At 41.7% G+C, this 20,056-nt stretch overlaps 1 protein-coding gene across 1 annotated transcript in view; it reads right to left on the reverse strand.

Annotated features, from left to right (window-relative positions):
• Positions 1-1,547: 1,547 nt before the first annotated feature.
• MGA (MAX dimerization protein MGA) overlaps positions 1,548-20,056 on the reverse strand; it is a 108,988-nt gene continuing 90,479 nt past the window's right edge. The window contains exons 19-24 of the mRNA XM_081112857.1: positions 17,835-17,886; positions 13,151-13,357; positions 12,225-12,336; positions 11,710-11,943; positions 8,939-9,115; positions 1,548-3,684 (exon numbers count right to left, since the gene is read on the reverse strand). Of these exons, the coding sequence (XP_080968983.1) occupies positions 2,408-3,684; positions 8,939-9,115; positions 11,710-11,943; positions 12,225-12,336; positions 13,151-13,357; positions 17,835-17,886 (2,059 nt within the window). The 3' untranslated portion in view covers positions 1,548-2,407. The remainder of the gene's footprint in view (positions 3,685-8,938; positions 9,116-11,709; positions 11,944-12,224; positions 12,337-13,150; positions 13,358-17,834; positions 17,887-20,056) is intronic.

The following is a 20,056-nucleotide window of genomic DNA, read 5'->3' on the forward strand; positions in this document are numbered from 1 at the left end:
CTATTCTCCAGATTCCTCAATTTCTCTTGCTCAACTACATCTTTCATAATCACACATGTAATTTTCATAGATCAGTTTCTCCTGGGGTAAGGTTAAAGGGTAAAGTTTTTGGATTTTTTTTAAGTTTCTGTCAAACTTCAGGATTGTTCTGAAGACTGAGCCCTCCTCAAAATAGCCCTGATATCTTAACTCTAAGAGGTCTTGAAAACACCATGATCTTGGGGGTTTGTAATGACATCTGCAGCCTTCCAATGACATCTGCAGCCTTCCTTGAACACCGGGAATTACCTCTTATTTCCATGTTATTACAACTCTCATAAATAGTCAAATATCTTTCCATTAAGAACTGACTACTACCTGTTTGTCTATAAAAAAGGGAACAGTGTTCAGAAGCAGAATAGTCCTTCTTTTCCTGAGGATTATCCACTCACTTGCCTGTTCCTTGGCTGACTCTCAAAAGGCATAACAAGAGCTTTGGGAAGTCAGGAGGAAATGTGAGGACAAGATGAGCAAGGAAATAATAGGAAACTGCTATACCTAGATTAAAGTACTAGCATCTCCAAGGACAATTATTAGCAGGGAAGACAGGTGCTGGACTCCTTGGCTAAGGCAAGAATGAAATCTGCTGGGTAGAGGGGAGTGGGAAGGATAACGAGAAGCACTCATTACCTACTTCAAGCTTCTTCAGTAACCTTAGAGGAGGGAAAGTTGAATGCTAGATGAGCAAGGTGTAGAAAGGCAAGTAGCACAAAACAAAGAATTTGCTCCCACTGCAATTTGCAGAGGAAAATTTTCCACCCTTTTCCATTTGTTGATTACCAGAGTTACTAGAAAGGGAACCAACCATGAAAGTAGTAATTACTGGCTAGAACCATTCCAAAGTTGGTCTCACAACCTAGGTCTGAAGATACACTGAGTGGGATTTGGGATAAAGGCGGCAGGGGATGTAGAAGAAATAGCATCACCTAGGCACAGCCCAGGCACTGGAAGCTCTTGTGTTAGTGTTTAACAACACAAGCAAATCCTGTCAATGAAGACAGAACATGGGTTACATTCCAAAATATAATTATTTAAGAAAGGCAAAATGTAGCAGCTAAATCCCAGTCTATACATTTTCAGAATAGTGATTCTTGCCCCCGGGAGTTCCCAAGAGACCCCTCAAGTGCACCATGATTATTTACAAACTAGATAGGAAACATCATTTCTATACTCAATACAAATCTCATCTTCTAGGTTGAAAACTTCAGCCTTTGAGAAATCTATCAAAACAACTATACAAAAATATAAATATCTTCATCTTTACAAGCTGTCAGTCCTTCATACCCTGACAGCTGAGTGAAAAAGCTCTACAGATCACTGAATCCATGGTAGCAGATAATAAAAAATATATCTTGATTCAAATACTGCCTTATTTCCCTGGTAAAGAGTGCCTTCTGTGACTTTCCTTTACTTAACATCCTGTGCAGGTAATGAATGAAACCTTCAAGCACCAGGAGGCTGGTTTGCTTTGGGAAATATCCAGCCCCACAGTTTTTTATTTTGGCCAGTCTCTGGTCTCGGGAGGGAATGCTTTTCATTTTAGTTATCTCCTGAGTGACATGATTTGTGAAAGGGGGAGGGCTCCCTCTATGCCTACCTCCAAAATATATATTCCAGGTGAAAATCCCTGGTCCTGTGAAATGGTCTTTTCAGTGCCCAAGACAATAAGGGAGAACTAGGTTCTCCCTTGTGTGTGTGTGTGCGTCTGTTTTAACATCTCAGAATAATTATCTTAGTAATAAAAGTTAAAAGCATTCCTAATTTGCCAAAAGACTTGGATTGATAATTCTTATTGAAAATGTGAAGGAATGGAAGTTGTCTGGGATATGAAAGAGAGAATTTTGCTGAATGCCACAAAGTATTCACTTTGGTATTCCATGTTATCCCATTCCTCTCCACCTGCTTTTAAAACACCAACTGGAAACTCTCTTTTCTGGATCCTTCTGCACAAGTGCATCACCTCCCTTGGATTTCACACCTAAACCATAGCTATCAAACTACAGTTCAGTCCATAGCAGGTCTGAAGTCTCAAGCAGCTTTTTATCTCGTAGGGAACTAGAAAACCACTATGGATCTAGAATCTTATGAATTCCTTAGGTAAAAGGAACACCTCATGTTCAGCAATGGATCAATCACATCTTAGAGAGGATGAGGAGACCCAGCACCACAAATGAGGTAACACATTTTAACATGATTAGAATTTCATAACAGTAATTTCTTACACCAAGGTCAGCAACCTATCCCTTTCTCTACCATTATCCACTGCATCGAAGTCAAGGATCACAGTTCCATGACACAAATAAACAGATGCCAGCAGAGAAAGGAGGTTTCCCCTCACAGCCTGGCTTCTGCCTAAGGACCATTAAGTTCATTTCCCTGCAGAACTTGATGAGGCCCCAGAGTTGCCCAATTTGACTGCAACAGGTGCCAATGTAGGCATCACCTTGCTCTCCCGGCTTTCCTGGTCATTCCCTATTAAGTTTCTTTTGTGTCCAACTGACCCAACTTTGGCAGCTACAGGTGCCAAACAAGGCATCACCTTGAGACTCTGACAATCTGCATCACTGGAAGGATTAGCTACTTTTAAACCCAGAGGTGCCAACTTTGGCATAGGCCTCCACACAGTATCTGTAATGCTGTTCTCTAGGCCAGCCTTCATGTGTAGAATGGGGGGTGAGGAAATATTTTCAGACTCTGCAGGGATACTAGAAGTACCCTTCCCTCCATCACTGACTTTCCTGTGGGAAAGAGGGGAATCCTTTATCTCTGAGTCAATAACAATCTTAAGGACATCTGGCTCAGAGGCTGGTTCTAAAATTTGTTTTTCATTCTCAGAAAAGTCATCATCTTCCAAGTGCAAGAGGAGGGGACTGGCAGAGTCACTCTCTCCTTGTACATCAGGCAACTCTTTCACACCAGTACCCAAGTGGCCAATCTGGAAACTTGCTCTGTTCCCAGGAGGATGCTTACTGATGAAAGCCGGTCGAGCATCCCCTGGGAACTCTGTATCCATAGAGCTGGGCAGTTCCGCCAGACTAACAGAGTCATCATTTAGTTGCTGATTAAGAAAGGCAATCTCATTGAGCAGAGAAGTGAGTGTCTCATCAGTATCATCCTCATCTTCCATGTTAGTTAGCAGTTCGCTGGGATCCAGTGCTGCTTCCTCTATAGCTGATGCTGCCTTTCTTAGTTCCATCTCTATGCTTGAGTCTTTCAGATCTTTCATTTTTAATTTGTGAAATGAAGACTCCTTTGGCTTCAGTCTCTCCCGTCTTGATCCACTCTCTTTCCATTTATACTGAATCCCTCTCGTATTACCAGAAATCCTTTTGGGTAAGAACTCTTGTGCTTCTTGCACACTGGAAACATCAACCATTTGTGGAAAACCAGAATCTTTATTTGCTAGAAAACCCTGTGCTGGACCCAATGCCATTCTGCCACCTCTATGGTTGCCTCTGGAAGAGATTCTACCTGAATCTTCAAAGGAGTTATCTTCATTCCTGACAGTGTTTTTCAGGTGGTCAGGTGACTTGCCATCAGGAACTTCATGAGAATATTTGCTGCCACTCGTATCTACCAAACCTCCCTCTGTGGCCAGGGATGTCACATTAACAATTCTTGGCATCATAAATAAGTCATCATTTTCTAGGAGAGAAAAAAAATTTCATTTAGATCTACAGTAGTAAGCATCTCTCTCATTCATACCCAATGACCATTTGGAAAATTGTAGTTAAAATTCCAGTCTAGAAGAGAAACCAAGATGGTGGCATAGGTAAACACTGGAAATTGCTGCCTACCACAACAAATTCAAAAATACAACGAAAAGACAAAACGGACATCATCCAGAACCACAGGAAGGCTGGCTGAGTGGAAATTCTACAACTAGAAGGAAAGAGAAAAGCATACTGAGACTCAGAGGAGATGCGGAAGTGCAGAGATACGGAGGCGCACCCGGTAAGGGCTGGCAACTGAGGACGCAGCTGTCTTTTTGAATCGGGAGGGAGTCACAAGCCCCCGACTGCTCTGAACTTTAGTTTTGGGTGAGTCTCTGGGGACCTAGACTCATACGGGGAGAAACTGGACTGTCTGGCAGCGGGCAGAACTCGGAACTCGAGGGCAGATTTCTCTCAGAGGTGCTTGCAGCAATTACCAGGACACTGAGACACAGGGCCCCTTAGAGCAGGGCTGAGGATCAGACATAGCTGTTTGCTCCGCCCTGCTGATTCCCTGAGACCCCCGCCCTACCCAAGCTGCAGCAGAGGCTTTTGCATATGAATGCCCTGGCCCTTTGCAATCTGAAAATTACCTAACAAACTGCAGCTGGGCCAGACAGACCCAGAACTTCCAAGAAAAGGCCCAAGGCACCACAGCAGCTTGCACTGCTTCACAGCTGGGCCTCATTTGGGAACCTCCAAACCCCAAACAAGGAAGGGGAATCTGCAGATCTCCTTGGAGCTCCTGTTGGGTAGCCTCAGGCAGAGGCTAAATTAGCACCTCCTCAGATCCAAGAGCCAGTGTACCCAGTGGTCAGAGTGGGACCATCCAATTACAACTCCTAAGATCCATAAGGGACACACTCGGGGCAGACTCAGTGAGCACCAAAGCTCCACTGAAGCAAGTCTTGCCTCATAAGGGTGTCTTCAGCACAGAAGTTCTCCCACCATAGACACAGCTGATTCTCACAGCCAATTGGCCTGGAGGTCAATTCCTCCAAGTGATACCTACGACAATCAAGGCTTAACTACAATAAGACTGTGCACAAAGCCCACAAAAGGGTGCACCAAGAGTGTCCACCTCAGGTAATTGGGGAGGCTGAGCCACTGGGCCCAATAGGACACCTAGCACAGAAAGCCACTCTACCAACACAGGGAAGCATAAAAAATGCGGAGACAAAGAAACAGGTCACAAATGACAGAAATGGAGGAAAGCAAACTACTGGATATAGAGTTCAAAACCACACTTTTAAGGTTTTTCAAGAACTTTCTAGAAACTGCCGATAAACTTAATGAGACCCTCAAAAAGTCTGGTGAGACCGCCGATAAATGTAGTGAGACCCTCAAGGTTGTGAAAAAGGACCAACTAGAAATTAAGCATACACTGACTGAAATAAAGGCTATTATGCAGAGTTCCAACAGCAGACTAGAGGATCGCAAGAATCAAGTCAAAGATTTTAAATACGAAGAAGCAAAAAACACCCAATTGGAAAAGCAAAATGAAAAAAGAACCCCAAAATACGAAGATAGTGTAAGGAGCCTCTGGGACAGCTTCAAGCATACCAACATCCAAATTATAGGGGTGCCAGAAGAAGAGAGAGAGCAAGATATTGAAAACCTATTTGAAGAAATAATGACAGAAAACTTCCCCTACCTGGTGAAAGAAATTGATTTACAAGTCCAGGAAGCGCAGAGAACCCCAAACAAAAGGAATCCAAAGAGGACCACACCAAGACACATCATCATTAAAATGCCAAGAGCAAAAGACAAAGAGAGAATCTTAAAAGCAGCAAGAGAAAGACAGTCAGTTACCTACAAGGGAGTGCCCATACGACTGTCAGCTGATTTCTCAATAGAAACTTTGCAGGCCAGAAGGGAGTGGCAAGAAATATTCAAAGTGATGAATAGCAAGAACCTACAACCAAGATTACTTTATCCAGCAAAGCTATCATTCAGAATTGAAGGTCAGATAAAGAGCTTCACAGATAAGGAAAAGGTAAAGGAGTTATCACCACCAAACCAATATTATATGAAATGCTGAAAGGTATCCTTTAAGAAGAGGAAAAAGAAGAAAAAGGTAAAGATACAAATTATGAACAACAAATACACATCAACAAGTGAATCTAAAAATCAAGTGAATAAATAATCTGATGAACAGAATAAACTGGTGATTATAACAGAATCAGGGGCATAGAAAGGGAGTGGACTGACTATTCTTGGAGGGGAAAAGGGTGTGGGGGATGCGGGAAGGGACTGGACAAAAATCATGCACCTATGGATGGGGGCCAGGGGGTGAGAGCAGAAGGTGGGGGGTAACCAGGTGGAGGGGAGCAATGGGGGGAAAAGAGAGGAACAACTGTAATAATATGAACAATAAAGATTTAATTTAAAAAAATATATATGGATACTGCTTAAAAAAAAAAATTCCAGTCCATTTTTATCAAAAAGATAAAAAGAAATATTAGTCCTTCAAATTACAGACCTAGCCTAACAATATGTAAAATCCAATAAAAACAACTGGTATTTGAGATCCGAAAACCTAACCATAACCCTAGCCTTAGCACTAGCCCTAACACTAACCCTAATTTAAACCCTAACCTTACAAACAAAACACAAAAAAACTGGTATTTGATATTCCATCCTTAATAAAAGTTCCATTTAATTATTTTATAGAAATGCTCCCCAAGTTAATTCTTTATCTTGCTGCAGACATGCATCTTCGTTCTGTTCACCCAATTAACTATTCTGAGGGGAAAGTGAAGCCCCATAGGCAGAACTGAATGACACCTCCAGGCCGGGTTTAGCAGTATTGCTAGTAGTAAGGATATCCTTGTACCCTAATAGAAATCTAGGTGCCTAAAACCTAAATCATCAAAGTGAGACTTTTCCATTTCTACTTCTTATCCCCAAAAGCAAGTGGTGTTCAAACTGTATCAGGCTGGTAATGTAGGAGTACACCCTCTCTGATCCTATCTAATAAAAGAGAAACATGGTAATTAGCCGTACATCTGCTACCCTTCCCATTGGCTAATCAGGGCGATATGCAAATTAACTGCCAGCCAAGATGGCGGCTGGCAGCCAGGCAGCTTGACGTGAACATGAGGCTTGCTTGCTTCAGTGATGGAGGACTCCAACGTTCCCCGCCTGCCGCTGCCCGCCTCTGAGCTTGAGGTTGAAACATTGTTACAAATATAGAAGCTAAACAAAACCACAGAAACCTGCTTTCAGCCAGCCGGGATCTCAGAGCTGGAGTTAAAAAAGTGTTTCGATTATAGAACCCAAACAAACCAGATACCTGCTTTCAGCTGCGGAGGCCTAAGGGCTGGAGCCAAGCCTCAGAGCTAAAGCTGCCCCAGAATAAAAAAAAAGAAAAAAGCCGAAACCGGTTTGGCTCAGTGGATAGAGCATCGGCCTGCGGACTGAAAGGTCCCAGGTTCGATTCCGGTCAAGGGCATGTACCTGGGTTGCGGGCATATCCCCAGTAGGAGATGTGCAGGAGGCAGCTGATCGATGTTTCTCTCTCATCGATGTTTCTAACTCTCTATCTCTCTCCCTTCCTCTCTGTAAAAAATCAATAAAATATATTTAAAAAAAAAAAAAGAAAAAAAGGAGCGGTTGGGAGCTTCAGTCACCTGCCAGCCTGAAAACAGCCCTCAGCCCCTCACCCAGACTGGCCAGGCACCCCAGTGAGGACCCCCACCCTGAAGGGTGTGTGACCAGCTGCAAACAGCCATCATCCCCTCATCCAGGCTGGCCAGGCACCCCAGTGAGGACCCCACCCTGATCCAGGACACCCTTCAGGGCAAACCAGCGGGCCCCCACCTGTGCACCAGGCCTCTATCCTATATAGTAAAAGGGTAATATGCCTCCCAGCACCGGGATCAGCGGAGCCGCGAGGCCTCCCGGAATCGGGATCAGCATGACAGGGGGCAGCGCCCAAACCCCCTGATCGCCCTGCGGCTCTGTGTGTGACAGGGGGTGGGGCCACAACCTCCCTATCGGCCCTGCTCTGTTCGTGACAGGGGAAGGCACCCCAACCCCCTGATCAGCCCTGCTCTGTGCCTGATAGGGGGGAGCTCCCCAACCCCCTGATCGCCCTGCGGCTCTGTGTGTGACAGGCTGCAGTTCCCCAACCCCTTGATCGGCCCTGCTGTGTGTGTGACAGGGTGCGGCTCCCCAACCCCCTGATCGGCCCTGCTCTGTGACGGTGCGGCACCCCAACCCCCTCCCACGGGCCCTGCTCTGTGTGTGACGGGGTAGAGCCATAACCTCCCCATCGGCCCTGCCCTGAGTGTGACAGGGTGCGGCGCCCCAACCCCCTGATCTGCCCTGCTCTGTGTGTGACAGGGGGCGGTGCCCCAACTCCCCTATCGGCCCTACTCTGTGAGTGACAGGAGGGAGCTCCTCAACCCCCTGATCGGCCCTGCTCTGTGAGCTGTGAGTGACAGGGGGCAGTGCCCCAACCCCGATTGACCCTGCTCTGTGTGTGACAGGGGGTGGCGCCACAACCTCCCCATCGACCCTGCCTTGAGTGTGACGGGGGCGGTGCCCCAACCCCCCAATCGGCCCTACCCTGAGCATGACTGGGGGTGGCATCACAACCTCCCGATCCGCCCTGCTCTATGCATGACAGGGGGCGGCGCCCCAACTCCCCAATCAGCCCTGCTCTGAGCCCGACCAGGGGCTGCACCTGAGGATTGGGCCTGCCCTCTGCCACCCGGGAGCAGGCCTAAGCCAGCAGGTCGTTATCTCCCAAGGGGTCCCAGACTGCGAGAGGGCACAGGCCGGGCTGAGGGACTGCCCCTCCCCCCCAAGTGCACAAATTTTTGTGCACCGGGCCTCTAGTTGAATATAATACACAATTGACAAATACTTCTTAGTACCCAAAAGTAAAATAATGACTCTTCATCTTCTTCCTACTCTCACATCTTTTTAATTCTTTTCCTAGTTAGAAATAACTAGAGATCACAAAATAATTCCCAATCCCAGGTAAAAAAAAACCAAAACAATCAATACCACAGATGGAGCCAAATGTGTTCCAAAAAGAGGGTCATTTCTTACCAAGGCACATTTGAGTAAAATAGTTCTTCATGATTACAGAACACATTCAAAGCTTTCTCTATCACGGTGGGATATCAGGGATAACTCTTTTTCACTATCCATAAAGACCACCACCTATGACATACCTGATTGAGCCACAGCACTTCTGGCAAGTTGAGGCTTCAGATCTGCTTCTAATAGAGCAGGAGAAACAGTTACCACTGGTCCTGAAAATAGGGGACCTTTTAAGGTGAGCAATTGCCCTTGTGGAGTCATCACGATGTTGGCAGAGGTGTGTGGAGTGTTAGATGGTGAGGTATTTTCTGTAAGGAAGATCAGAGATTAGTTAATGATTAAAAATCTTCAACTAATGCAAGTATAGCCTATGAGTCTAGGACCGTGGTCAGCAAACTGCGGCTTTTGAGCCACATGTGGGTCTTTGGCCCCTTGAGTGTGGCTCTTCCTAAGCCTTAGGAGTACCCTAATTAAGTTAATAACAATGTACCTACCTTTATAGTTTAAGCTTAAAAAATTTGGCTCTCAAAATAAATTTCAATCATTGTACTATTAATATTTGGCTCTGTTGACTAATGAGTTTGCTGACCATTGGAGATATCCCTAAAACTACACAGACTTAAAAGGCATGAAGTAAATTTCAAATTTAGTGAAGGAACCCCAACTTGGAATTTACTTTCTGAACCACTTTTCACTGAATAATGGTTACCTATCCACTGGTTCTCCTGTTTCGTTTTGTTTTTTGTTGTTGTTAATCCTCACCCAAGGATATTTTTTTCATTAAGTTTTAGAAAGTGTGGAAGGGAGGGAGGGAGGGAAAAGTGGGGGGAGATAGAAACATTGACAGGAGAGACTTATCGATTGGTTTGCCTCCTGCATGTGCCCCAAACAGAGCCAGGGATTGAGCACCTGCAATCCAGGTACATGCCCTGGACCAATCTGCAACCCTTCAGTGCACGGGCCAATACTCTAACCACTGAGCCACAATGGCCAGGGCCACTAGTTCTTCTAATGCTCAGAATTTGTTATTATTGAGGAATAGAGTTATGGAACCACTTTTTGATGGAAAGCTTCTGATAGTCGTGATGATGAATCTGGATGAAGACATACAATTCTAATCCTAGGCTTGCTTGCTTTCCTATATACCTCTAACAACTTATTTCAAATTTCTAGACCTCAGTTTTTCTATTTGTGAAATGAGCTGACTGGATTAAATGATCATTAAAATCCTTTCTTAGCAATAACATGATTTGATTCTGCAATGTTAAAACTAACTTATACTTCAGTGTTTATCAGTACTATCTTAGTTGATTTTAAAAACCAAATATCCTGGCCCTAGCCGGTTTAGCTCAGTAGATAGAGCGTCAGCCTATGTTCTGAAGATTGCGGTCAAGGGCACCTGCCGGGGTTGCAGGCTCGAGCTCCAGTAGGGGGCATGCAGGAGGCAGCCAATCGATGCTTCTCTCTCATCATTAATGTTTCAATCTCTCTCTCCCCCTCTGAAATCAATAAAAATATATTTAAAAACAAAAAACAAATTTCTGGGTTCATACACTAGGCCACTCAAAGAATAGAAAAGGATATACCATTCTCTAAGGATATACAAAAATATTGTAAAATTAGTATTATCTCACTTCCAAAAATCAAGGCAGGATAGAGGAATAAGTTAGAACCAATTTATAACCTGGAGAGTATCATCCTAAATGAAATAAGTCAGTCAGAGAAAGACAAGTATCACATGATCTCACTCATATATGGAATCTAATTAGCAAAAAAACCTGATGAACAGCGTGGATCCAGAGACATGGAAGCATGGAACATAGTGTGGAATCTTGGAGAGAAGGCGGGGGAGGGTAGGTGGGTGGGAGGTAATCAACCAAAGACCTTGTATGCATATATGCATAACCCATGGACGCAGACAGTGGGTGGAGAGGGCCTGGGGCAGGGGTGGGCTAGAGGGGGTCAATGGGAGAAAACGGGATATGTGTAATACTTTCAACAATAAAGATTAAAAAAAAACAATTTACTTTGTTCCTTAAAGCAATTCATTTATAGGCAATCTGATTCAACAAAATTAAATTTTTATTTTTTTATTATTATTTTTTTTAATATATTTTATTGAGTTTTTACAGAGAGGAAAGGAGAGAGATAGAGAGTTAGAAACATAGATGAGAGAGAAACATCGACCAGCTGCCTCCTGCACACTCCCCACTGGGGATGTGCCCGCAACCAAGGTACACGCCCTTGACCGGAATCGAACCTGGGACCGTTCAGTCCGCAGGCCGACGCTCTATCCACTGAGCCAAACCGGTTTCAGCTAAAATTAAATTTTTAAAATCTTCTAATATATTTGTCTCAGCTAGACCCAAACTTCCTCATGACTGATAAGCAGAACTGCAAGGAAAGAGTTCATGTATAAAGTCTGAAAAGATGGCAGCCTATGAAATACTCACTGAAACACTAGAGGGAAAATATATGACTGTACACTGTATTAGAAGTAGGTCTTAAATGTTATCATGACTGGTAACTTCTTAAGATTTGGTTGAACGTAAAAGCTAGAAACTGAAATCTAATGTAGTAAATGTTCTACTTTTTATATAACCACTAGAGGCCCGGTGCACGAATTCATGCATGGGTGGGGTCTGGCCAGCCTGCCCCAATCTGCCAATTAGAGGCAGCTGGCTGGCCGGGGGGAGGTGCTGCGGGCGGTTGGCCGGCTGGCCCCACCCCCTGGTCGAACTCCCAGTAGAGAGGAAAATTTGTATATTAGCTTTTTATTATATAGAATATTTAATTCATTCATTTACAACTAAATTATGGCCACAAGATTCAGTCCACTAAACTAAACTAAACTGAACTGATGATCATCTACATTAAGAAAAGCAAAGAATGGCCCTCCTACCTGTGGCCTGGTCTCTTTTTCTGGAAAGAATCAAAGGTTGCCCCTTCCTGTTATTTATAAACATCTGTCCGAGATCTACAGATGATGCAGAAGATCCTTCCTGCTGTTTGCTAGTTCTGGGAGACACATCAAACTCATCTGATCCCATCTTCTTTTTTCTTTTTTGTGCCTCTAGTGCTTGCTGTTTTGCATAAATATACTCTAGCTTCTTCAGGACCACTTCTTCTGTCTTACCTATAGGTTGACAAGGAATAAATTGTCACTCTCTATATGACCCCACATAATAATGAGAAATAGAGTCAACTGAAATCCAGTTGATTTAACTATATTCCCCAAAACTATGGAAGGCAAGAGTGATTATAAACCAAGAGAAACCGCCCCATTTAGTCAAAAGATAACTGACGTTAATTATGGGAACCAAGCCTTAAACTAGAATATCTGAAAGAGCTATTGAGAATTTCTCTTTACTAAAGCGGTTATCATACTCTTTACCAAAGATCATTTACATATCTCACCTGAAAGAGATGATACTTTCCGTATCAAAATATTTCTTTTTCGAGTCAGGAGATTTTTCTGTCCTATCAACTTGTCAGCTTGATCTGTTAGTCCCTGAATTTCGCTGAATGCCTAAAAATAGAAATAATAATATCTCAATCAACTTGCTCTTCCTACACAACTTCTTTAATAAAAAAAATTTAATCTAATATTTTAGAGAATTTTATAATGCCATTTAAAATAATCCATATATTATTTTTTGTTAAACTGCAGGCTTTCTGGCTTGTAATTCTAAGGAACATGATTATTTCCAAAAAGCATCACTGAGTGGGTAACAGATGTTTCCACAACTACAAGGTGTTACAAAACGTTCTACTCTGTTTAGATTTTAATAAATCAAATTTAAAGTCATTTCCAAGTCAAAGTAAAATCTGATTGAAATAACTTTGTTTAGAGAACTATGAATGCTTGCCTTGTACTCCCCTCCAACTTCTACTTTAAAAGCAACTTATACGAAATTGCCTTAGACAGTCGACATGTAAACTTAAAACTTTCACTAGCTTGAATATTTCAGATTTTCTTTTAAAAGGACTGTTGTTAAGAAGGATGTTAAAATATCACTTATGTTGTGCTTTTCACTGTGATAAATTGTTCTAAGTGCTATGGAGCACACCAATGTACAGAGACTGTGCTAAACAGAGCTTACTAGGGTTTTTGCTTTATTTGAAGGAAGGATGGCTCTGTCGATTAAGAATCTGGCTTTTAATGAAAAGCTACTGTGACACAACAAAAAACTCTTCCCCCTGAAGGATGTATTGGGCCTTTACTCGTCCATATTCAAATGTTAAATACAACTCTATTTCAACCTCCCTTGTGTGATAATACTTTATCTTTTATGTTTAGAAGATTCTTAGTCAAGCTCTTAATGTCTATACAGAACACTTACCCTAGTAAGAATGAGACTTTTGGAAACCTTGGAAGAGTGAAGTAATCCCAATGTGATCTTCAATTTCTCAAAGAGATCCCTCATTTCACCACGCCGGCGCCGCTCATTGGCAGTGTGTGTCCGGCGATAATAAGCAAAAGCTTCTGCTTCTTTCTGTAATTTTTCACTCCAGTATTCAGGCTTCAGTTTTATAGGAACTGGTGAAGTCTGTACAAACAAAAAATGAACACCTAAATATCTTTCACATGTACCTTGCCGCTTCCTCCATCCCAAATGGCATTGCTCTATATCAGACACCCACCATCTTCTGCCTAAACTATCATAGCCTCTCAACATACTACTAATCTATCCTTCCTCAAAATCTAACAATGTAAATTCCTTTTTTTTTTAATTTAACGGTGCAAATTCTTAATCTAACATTTAAAACTCAAACTTTGCATTTTTTCTGAAAATTTTTTCTTGACCCTCAGGATGCCTTAGTCATGCTTTCTCTCTTATTTCAATTTTTAAAAAATTATGTACTATATAGCCCAGCCAGTGTGGCTCAGTGGCTGAGCATCCACCTATGAACTACTAGGAGGTCACGGTTCAATTCCCCATCAGGGCACATGCTCTGGTTGCAGACTCAGTCCCCAGTAGGGGGCGTGCATGAGGCAGCCGATCAATGATTCTCTCTCATCATTGTTTCTCTTTCTCTCTCTCTCCCCCCCCCTTCCTCTCTGAAATCAATAAAAATATACTAAAAAAAATTTAAATTTTGTATTATAGATGCAAGAAGTAATAGATGCACATGGGTTTTTAATATAAATATTTAAAAGGTTTATAATGAAAAGCAACTGTGCCCTTCACCTGTACATAAACCCACAGAAACAAACACTTGATCCTTTTTTTATTATTTTAATTGATTTCAGAGAGAAAGAGAACGATAAAGATAGAAACATCAATGATGAGAGAATCACTGATTGGCTGCCTCCTGCACGCCCGACACTGGGATCAAGCCCGCAACCCGGGCATGTGCCCTGACAGGAAATCGAACCATGGCCTACTGTTTAATAGGTCAATGTTCAACCACTGAGCCGCATCAGCCAGGCCACTTGATGCTTACAGATGCTTTTTCTGGCTCTTAAAACTATACCTTAACAATAAATAGTAACATAAGCATATGCTTGTCAATTTTCAATGCTATCTATCCACTTCCTGTTGTGTAAAAGAGAATTTAGCCCACACTACTCTCATCATTTCATCATCCCATCTTCCTAATACAAACATATCATTAATTTTAGTTCTTTTACTGATCCCTTTGCAACTTGAATACAATACTGATCTCAATCTCTTACTTCATCAGTAGACAGTATTTCTGTAAAATGAGGTTACCAGCACTTGTTTATCCTTCCCCTTATTTCTTCTTTGCTCTTCCATCTCCCAATTTGTCATTTGTACTTAAACATTTTTCAACACTAAAACTAAGTCTTCCACACTTTATTTGTGATAATACAGGTTTTAAAAAATCACTAACAGTGGCTACCCTATTATGACAACGTGAACACTATTTATACAAAGTAATAAATACATTTCCTGTCTTCCTATAGTTTCTTGATTTTGTTTTTCCCTCTCTGATGGGTCTAGTTGTCTTTTTTTTTTATCTGACACTGTCTTTATCATAACCCTGCTAGTACCGAAACTCTTATATAAAATTGTCCTTTTTTCCCATTGATTTTTAGAGAGAGAAAGAGAGGGAGGAAATTTTGTTGTTCCATTTATTTACACATTCATTGATTGATTCTTGTATGTGCCCTGACCAGGGATCCAACCCCAAACCTTAGCATATTGGAACAACACTCTAACCAACTAAGCTACATGGCCAGAACTAAAATTACTTTCTTTCTAAAGTTAAACTTGTTGAGCATTAGTATAGTACGGGAGAATAAAAGATATAACAAGAGAGAATAAAGTCTAATACCAAGTTTAAATATAGCAAAACATTATAAATAATTTGCATGTAATAATTAGGGCATAAAAACAATGGATTGTATAAATAAGTTATGAAAAATATTTTAACTGAAAAATGTTTTAATATGAATGAAAAAATATAGTAATATGTACAAAATTGATTACAAGCATGTAAATATGTATCATGTGATCCCCAAAATCAGATCAAACTCAAACTAACCATACCAAATGGTTTTTAAGAAAGAATCTGAATACCACCCTTCAACTCAACCCAACCTCTATCACTATCTTTATCTCTTAAATTAAGAAGACAAGCCCTAACCCGTTTGGCTCAGTAGATAAATTTATTTGTTCAAAATAGTTTTTCTCATCTTTGAATCTTTTTATAGTGCTATAATAGTGCTCTCTACTAAACTTGCTTTTTCATTCTTTAAAAAGTCAATTTTTGGCCCTAATCGGTTTGGCTCAGTGGATAGAGCATTGGCCTGCGGACTGAAGGGTCCCAGGTTCGATTCTGGTCAAGGGCATGTACCTTGGTTGCAGGCACATCCCCAGTAGGGGGTGTGCAGGAGGCAGCTGATCGATGTTTCTCTCTCATCAATGTTTCTAACTCTCTCTCTCTCTCTCCCTTCCTCTCTGTAAAATATCAATAAAATATATTTTTTTAAAAAGAAGACAGAATAGTGCCCTAGCTGGTTTGGCTCAGTGGATAGAGCGTCGGCCTGCGGACTGAAGAGTCCCGGGTTCGATTCCGGACAAGGGCACATGCCCAGGTTGTGGGCTCGATCCCCAGTAGGGGGTGTGCAGGAGGCAGCCGATCAATGATTCCCTCTCATCATTGATGTTTCTCTCTCTTTCCCTCTCCCTTCCTTTCTGAAATCAATAAAAATATATTAAAAAAAAAAAGACAGAATAGCAAGTGGAAAATGATTTAAACTACCAAACTCTCTTGCATTCTTAATGTCAATAAGGATAAAGAGAAAACTTGGCTTAATTATACCATGATATACAGTAAATATATTAATAAAAACAAAGGAGGTTTTAATTTCATGGCTCCTTAAACTGCTAGCCATCATTATAGAGAATAATTAATTTTTAGGTTACTGAAAAATCACTGAAGAAGGCCAGCTTATTTTATAGCATATCATTATATTAAAGGATTAAAATGGTCAAGAAATTTATAAAACCTGATACACACACCAATTTTAATTAAATGCATAATTTAATTTAATTACATCCATTTTAATGCTTCTAAATTATTCTACCATCTGGGTAGAAGACAGAATTAAGAAGAGAAATAGCGCCGAGGCCGGTTTGGCTCAGTGGATAGAGCGTCGGCCTGCGGACTGAAGGGTCCCGGGTTCGATTCCGGTCAAGGGCATGTACCTGGGTTGCGGACACATCCCCAGTAGGAGATGTGCAGGAGGCAGCTGATCGATGTTTCTCTCTCATCGATGTTTCTAACTCTCTATCTCTCTCCCTTCCTCTCTGTAAAAAATCAATAAAACATATTTTTTAAAAAAAAAAAAAAAAAAGAAGAGAAATAGCATTAAAAATATAATTTCATTAAGGGTTAAAAAAAAAAAAAAAAGCTGACTATATTAACTCACTAGTAAGACTAACCCTGAATATAACTAATACTAGGGGCCTGGTGCACAAAATTCGTGCACTGGGGCGGGGGGGGGGGGAGGGCGGGGGGGTGTCCCTCAGCCCAGCCTGCCCCCTCTCACATACAGGGAGCCCTCAGGGGATGTCCTAGTGACGGCTTAGGCCCGTTCCCTGCTCCCTGCTCCCCTTGGGGATAAGACCTAAGCCACAGTCTGGCCTCCCTTTGTGGGAGGTGACCGGGCTGATCAGGGGAAGGCACCAGCCCCATCACCCCGCTGCTGCAGCCACTGCCAGTTACCACAGCCAGCAAGGTTTTTTCATCAACACGGACTCCAGTCCCTTCACCATGAAAAAATGACAACTTTCTTTAGGCATTTTCAAGATGTGTCTTTCATATAATAATGATTTATTATTTTTTTTATCCTTACCTGAGGATATGTTTCCATTGATTTTTTGAGAATGTGGAAGAGAAAAGGAAAGACAGAGCCAAGGCATTATCCACTGAGCCAAACCAGCTAGGGCAGGATATGACATTTCTTAGCCCTCCAGCAGCGGACCTTCGCTTTTTTTCACCAGGAGTGTGGTGAAAAACCCTAAATTACTAAGAATATTACCAGTGGCATACAGGGAGCTTAACCAATGAGTGTTCAGAAAAGGTGTTTCTCCTCTGTAGTTCACACCAATCGCCGGCTTGCCTCCTTACCCCCAGGCCTGACGCCTCTGGCCCAGGCATCAGGCCTGGGCAGGGGACCCCCAGGCCCTCCGATTGCCGGTTCCGCCCCCCGCCCAGGCCTGACGCCTCTCGCCGAGGCATCAAGCCTGGGCAGGGGACCCCCAGACCCCCTGTATTGACTGCTCCGCCCCCTGCCCAGGCCTGATGCCTAGGCCAGAGGCGTCAACCTCCATCACTCTCCGATTGCCAGATCGGCCCCTTGCCCAGGCCTGACGCCTCCACCAGGGCGCTGTCCCGCCCTGCCTGCAGTATGCAAATTAGCTGCCATATTTATTGGCGGTTAATTTGCAAATTGTGCTGATTAGCCAATGGGAGGCGTAGCGAAGGTATGGTCAATTACCATGTTTGTCTATTATTAGATAGGATAATTATCATTAAATATATTATAACTACCTTTCGACTTCTTTCAGCAGCTTTTTCATCTGCAGACATATGGGTACGGCACCTAGATAAAGATAACATTTTTCAATGTCTTACTAAAATTCAGTAATCTAAGATCTATTTTCACAACTATATTAAACCAAACCATCTCAAATTGTCTAAATTGTAACTAGCTTCTTTCCTCCAAGGTCTGATATGTGGCAATATAACTTATTTCTTTCTCTAATAAATGGTGTCCAAATAGTCCCTAACACTAATTACTTTTTCAATCACAACATACTTCAAACATACAAACCAGTATAAACAAACACATAATGGAAATCCAGGTATCTACCACCCAGCTTGAGAAATAAAACCTTTAAAAACTAAGAGCAGCTGTACTCAATACCATGTCCTTGTTGCTTCTCATAGGTAAACACTCCCAAACTGAGTTTACCATGCATATATTTACAGTTTTATTAGGTATGTAGGATATATCTCTAAATAGAAAATATCACATAGCACGTTAAACATTATATATTAAGTGTAAGGTATCTTTATTTAACTGATCTGTTCCACTCACCTTACATCTAAGACATGTTGATACAATTACAGTTCTAGTTCAATCATTTTAAGTGTGAATTTTCCAAAATTTATTTTTTCAGAATGTTAGTAGTTGTTTAGGTTGTTTACAAATTTTGACAATGCTGCAGTGGATAGTCCCATACATGACCCCTTGTACATGCTTTTTTAGGGCATATATCTAGGAGTAGAATAGATGAATACAAGGCGCGTACATCTTCAACTTTAGTAATGTCACACTTCTCACCAAATGGTTTTAACAATTTACACTCCCCACCTGTAGTATGTTCCCATTGCTCCACAATTAGTACTAACAGAAATTTCAATTTTGCCAATCTTATGGGTGTGAATTGATAAAGTCATTGTGGTTTAAATTTGCATTTCCCTAATTACTTGTGAGGTTCAACAAATTTTCGTTGTGTACTAGCTATCCAGGTTTCCTCGTGTGAATGGCCTGAGATAACCATTACTTCCTTTAATAACTGAATTATTTTTTTCTTACTGACTTGTAACAGTTTATATCCTTGATAGTAATTCTTTGTCAAACACTGTAAATATTTCTTTTACAGTTTAAGTTTGCCTTCTCACTGTTTTCTTGGTGTTCTAATAGACAAAAAATTTTAAATTCTTAATAATCTGCTGTTTTACAACAGTTTGTGCTCTGTGTGTTTTGGTTATTCTTGGTCCTTTATTTATTAATTGATATGAGAGAGAGAAAGATTTGTTGTTCCACTTATTTATGCACTCACTGGTTGATTCCTGTGTGTGCCCTGACAGGTCTTGGCCCTTTACTTCAGTTCATTAACTTGGTATACCTCCATTTAGTGAATTTTTCTTCAATGTCTTTCAATAACATCTTATAAAACTTTTGTTAATAGTCCCAGGTTTCTTTCTGTTACTACTGGTAGTTTTTAGAAAACATTTTTTATTTGTTGCTATTATTTAGGAACTCAATTTTTACTATGCTGAACTTAAATATCCAGCCAATACGGCTAAACTTAATTAAGTCTAATTAAGTTTTTTTTTTAAATATATTTTATTGATTTTTCACAGAGAGGAAAGGAGAGGGATAGAGAGTTAGAAACATCGATGAGAGAAACATCGATCAGCTGCCTCCTGCACACCTCCCGCTGGGGATGTGCCTGCAACCAAGGTACATGCCCTTGGCCGGAATCGAACCTGGGACCTTTCAGTCCGCAGGCCGACGCTCTATCCACTGAGCCAAACCGGTTAGGGCAAGTCTAATTAAGTTTTTAAGAAATTTAAACTCTTTCAAGCTTAACCAGTAGGCAACTGAAGTAGCCTCCAATTAGCGCTCTGGAATAAAGAAAACTACTAGTAGGACTACTTTCCCCTCCCTTAGACTTTCTCAACATTACTTTATCTTTGTGACAGCATGGATGGACCTGGAGATCATTATGCTAAGTATAATAAACCAGCCAGAGAAAGACAAGCACTGTATGATTTCACTCATATGTGAAATCTGGTGAACAAAATGAACTAACAAGCAAAATATAGACAAACACATAGAGAGCAGGCTGACAGCTGTTGGGGGAAGGGGCGGGGAAGGGAGACTGGGACGTATGGAGGGATTAAGCAATAAGGAGGGAAAAAGAGAAAAAAAACTCTTGGGCATGTACAACAGTGTGGTGACTGCCGGGGGGAAGAGGGTA

The sequence above is a fragment of the Myotis nattereri genome (assembly GCF_964212035.1).
Source record: "Myotis nattereri genome assembly, chromosome: 1".
Lineage (NCBI taxonomy): Eukaryota > Metazoa > Chordata > Mammalia > Chiroptera > Vespertilionidae > Myotis > Myotis nattereri.